Source organism: Alligator sinensis, unplaced genomic scaffold (assembly GCF_000455745.1).
Source record: "Alligator sinensis unplaced genomic scaffold, ASM45574v1 scaffold1238_1, whole genome shotgun sequence".
In the NCBI taxonomy this organism is placed as follows: Eukaryota; Metazoa; Chordata; order Crocodylia; family Alligatoridae; genus Alligator; species Alligator sinensis.
The window spans coordinates 1045535-1049642 of NW_005842436.1; the positions used below are offsets into that span (position 1 = coordinate 1045535).

General features: G+C 50.4%; 1 protein-coding gene and 1 non-coding gene across 2 annotated transcripts in view; both read right to left on the bottom strand.

The window, feature by feature from the left end:
- Positions 1–4108, bottom strand: part of CHD4 (chromodomain helicase DNA binding protein 4) — a 24256-nt gene that overhangs the window by 5184 nt on the left and 14964 nt on the right. Inside the window, exons 23-33 of the mRNA XM_025211882.1 lie at positions 3896–4020; positions 3309–3546; positions 2965–3137; positions 2619–2799; positions 2455–2541; positions 2211–2299; positions 2000–2133; positions 1577–1721; positions 1211–1376; positions 707–831; positions 251–383 (exon numbers count right to left, since the gene is read on the bottom strand). Of these exons, the coding sequence (XP_025067667.1) occupies positions 251–383; positions 707–831; positions 1211–1376; positions 1577–1721; positions 2000–2133; positions 2211–2299; positions 2455–2541; positions 2619–2799; positions 2965–3137; positions 3309–3546; positions 3896–4020 (1596 nt within the window). The remainder of the gene's footprint in view (positions 1–250; positions 384–706; positions 832–1210; positions 1377–1576; positions 1722–1999; positions 2134–2210; positions 2300–2454; positions 2542–2618; positions 2800–2964; positions 3138–3308; positions 3547–3895; positions 4021–4108) is intronic.
- On the bottom strand, positions 1047–1183 carry LOC112551359. Its single transcript, XR_003095644.1, has one exon.

The following is a 4108-nucleotide window of genomic DNA, read 5'->3' on the forward strand; positions in this document are numbered from 1 at the left end:
GCACACATGGCACAGCTATGCAACATAGGGCAGCTTCACCAGTTTTACAGCCCTTCCCAGCAGCAGAACCCAGCTAAGAAGCACTCAGGTAAGCTGAAGGAGCATCAAACACCTTCTCAACTGCGGAAGCCCCCACATTCAAAGAAGGAGGGGATAGGCTGTCCTGACCCAGGAAACCACTGATCTTTACAGATTAGACTAGGCTAGGTTTTGAACAACCCTGGACTCCAAACAACCCCCTAACCAATACCTTTGCTTTCCACTTCCATTGGCTCTTCAGGTCTTTCCTTCACTTCTGGTTCCTCAGTTTTTCTCTCCTCTGCTTCTGGTGTGTTCACTGGGGACTTTGCCTGCTGTGGTGAAGTATCCACAGACTGGGTACACTGCCGGAGAGAGAAAGTCTTAACTCAAAAGGAGCAGCAGCACAAAGACCCATCTGTAGAAGCAGAAAGCAGGGTAAGAGAGGCTGGGGAGCCCCAGTGGCAGCAAGGTAGGAATGGTAGGTAGGAGAGAGGGTAGGAGAGAGGGTAGGAGAGAGAGAGAGAGAGAGTGTGTGAGTGTGAGTGTGAGTGTGAGTGTGAGTGGGGTAGGCATGAGGCTGACATGCACTGCAACAGGACTCCAAATCATCCTAGGAAATACACAGCCATCCCAAACAATAGGAGACAAAAAGGAGAGGCAGCACAAGTGTGGCTATTTGACTCACTTCCAGAGAGACTTCAACTTCAGCCGGAGCAGTGTGGTGGGGTTCTCTCTCTGGCTCTGTGGGTTCCCCTTGCTCCTTGGTGCTGGCTCCATCTTCTATTTTTACTCCCTCTTCTGTCTCTCCCACTAAAGATCAGCAGGACAGAGAAAAAGCCACCAGTAAAATCTGGCTCTCATTTGCAGGGGCAGCTCTGAATTTCTATGGGTTGCTTCCCTAATCCTCCCCAAAAATGCCAAATAGTACCACAAGCTTCTGATACCACATTAAAAAATGCCCCCCTTCGTCCCTCCAGCAAATGCAGAAATATTCTATTGGACCCACTCAATAGGGTCGATGTCTTGATGTCCTCTCGTGCCTTTAAGGGCATGCACATTTCTTTGGCAGCCCTCCTAAACTGAGAGGAGCTGATCTGCGTCTACCCTGAATCTCTCCACCACTGCTCTGGTGAAGAGAGCAACTTTGCCAGGGTCAGGACGCAGAGCTATGCAAAGAGAAGGCTCTCACCGGGTGGAGGAACAGGGGCAGGTGTGTTTGGCTGCGTGTCCCCTGGTGTAGAAGGAGTGGGTGTTTTGGGAGAGGGTGAGCCTGGTTGTGAAAGCTTCTTGTTCTCCTCTATTTCTGCCAATTCTGGCATGCTCCAGCGCCCATTCACGTGCTCAAATTCCTGCACCTGGGTAGAAGGAAGGCACAAGTTATGAAGGATGTCAAAGCCTGTCCCTTAAACTAGGGAATAAAGGACCCCTCACCCATATCTTTTGGTGTCTTGAGAAGGGCAGAGATCTTCCGCTGGCCCCTCCTGTGAACACAGGAGTTTGGGGCCCCTGCAAGGAAGAGGGAGTAAAGTTTAGCCGTGCTCCACTAGGCACTCACCTTTTTACGTATAAGCGACATAACGCCAATGCGGGTGAGGACATGCTGACGGGACAGGCCCTCCCGTGGGACCCCATCCGCAAAAGTCTCTGCACCATCTGCTCCTGGCTCACACAGGTGACGCATGAAAAGAGACACATAGGCCCTGCAGCAGCAAGCAACATGCAGTATTAAACTAAATACTGAGGCTCACTATATTTGAAAATTCTTTAAGGCTCAGACAAGAAAGCTCCAGACCCCTTCCTCAGAGAGGCTATTCCCAAGTCTTAGACTCCTGGGGATTGTTTCTTAGCTGCAAGCTCCTACAAACTAACCCAAAGCCCAACCCCCTACATGAGCTCCAAATGTTCCATCGCTATTTCCATCTTTCCACAGAGGACTTGGATGCCACCTACATCCCTTCCTTGTCCAATACCAACTCACTTGAATTCCTTTTCAGACTTGCCACGCAGGTCCCGGACAAGCCACTGGGTGGTGAAGGCATCCTGGGGTGGCATCCCATAACGCATGATAGCATTGAGGAAGGCCTTGCGCTGGCGGGCATTGAAACCAAGCACCTGGAAAGAAAGATCTGCTAAAAGCCCCACACACAGGCACAAAAAGACTCAAGGGCCTCTGCCAGGATACCACTTACCTCTATGTTACCTCCTACACGGGCAAGCAAGGGAGGCAAGGGCTTGTCCTTGTCATTTCTCAAGCCTTTACGGCTGGGCCGACGTGCCGCTAGAAGACAAATGGCCAAAGGAAACGTGTAATACGCCTTTTTGTAAACATTCCCCTTATGGCATCCTGTACCACAGGAAATGTGCAGGGGCACCAAGCTCCCATACCAAAGAGTCCTGCTAACCCAATGCCAGGCTCTTTCACTAGGAACTTGCCTTCAGATCTCTCATCAAAGTCTTCATCTCCCTCTTCAGATGCCACTGAATAATCTGACTGGTTATCAGACTGATCATCTTGCCAATCTGGAGGAAAAACAGTATGTGAGCCTGACAGACTTCCACCTTAAGTTTCTCATCTTCCTGTGGGTACCCATCCATACCTCTGTCCTCTTGGGAGCCATCATTGTAGTTGACCTGCTTGCGAATACGTTTCCCCTTGCCCAGGTTCCTGGCTAGGTCTTCCTGCTGCTGCTCATAGTGATGACGCAGTAGCTTCTCCCAGTAATCAGGATCCACTGATTCTTCCTGCTTAATGATCTCCCGTTCAACCTCCTCCTCCTCCTGCATCAGAGAGGATGATAAGGAGACAGCCCTACACTCAAAAAACCCAAACCTATGAGTCACAGACATCCAATTATCCCTCCCCTATCCTCTTGAGCTCCACACAGGCCCTGTAATCATATATACTTTTGTTTAAAGGGGGCAAGATATACAGCTCATACTCACCCCCATCTCCTCCTCACGTACTACATACTGGGCCACCTTGAAGGAGCTGAGATACTCATTCATGCCCTGGAGTTCTGTGTCTTCCGTCTCATCCTGATTCCGGTCCAGCAGCCGTTCAATTGCCTTGTCATCATAGTGAATGACACTGCTGTCCTCACCCTCCTTGTTATCACCTGAGGGGGAGGACCACAGCTTTTCAGTGATGATGTCAAGAGGGTTTTGGAGCAAGTGTCAACTTGAGGCCCCTCTACAGAGCAGCAGTTGCTGTGTCTGCTCTCACTTTCCAAAGCAGAAGATCCTCCCCAACTTTGGCACCATCCCTCAGACAAGCTGTATGCACTCACCCCCCTCTGCAGATTCATCCTTGAAGAGCTCCTCAGTACCAAACTTGAGGATGTCATCAAGCTCCTGCTTGGACATGGAGCCCGTCTTGGAGCCCAAACCTGGCCTCACTACCAGATGCGTTAGCATCATCTTCTTTTTGGCCACCTGAGTGATACGTTCCTCCACTGATGCCCGTGTCACAAAGCGGTAAATCATCACCTTCTTGTTCTGCCCAATCCTGTGTGCACGGCTAAAGGCCTGAAGGAGAGAGAGACAGCGCGCGCGCACACACACACACACACACACACACACACACACACACACACACACTTAGAACAAACCCAAAACTGGATAGGATAAATCCACGCATCTTACTTTGTACCTCCCTTCAATCCTTCACTTTTCTCCCCTGTTCCATTCCCAGGTCATTCTTAGATAGCAGCTTTCACTGCCAACTCCCTTCCACTCTTCCAGCCCTACTTTAATGTTTTGTGTTTCCACAGTGGAAGACCCTTTTCCGTGTCCAGACAAAGTCCCATCCCTCCCAAGACTTTCCCCCTCCCCTTTCACCACTTGTCTCGTGATTTCAGTCTCCTAAAAGCCTCACCTGGATGTCGTTATGTGGGTTCCAGTCCGAGTCATAAATAATCACTGTATCTGCTGTGGCCAGATTGATACCAAGCCCACCAGCTCGAGTGGAAAGTAGGAAGCAGAACTGCTGAGCACCAGGAGCTTGGATGGAAAGGGGTGGAAGGTGGGCAGAGGAAGAAAGACAATATTACCTAACTGACCCCTCAACCTCCCTTTGTTGGGGGGGGGG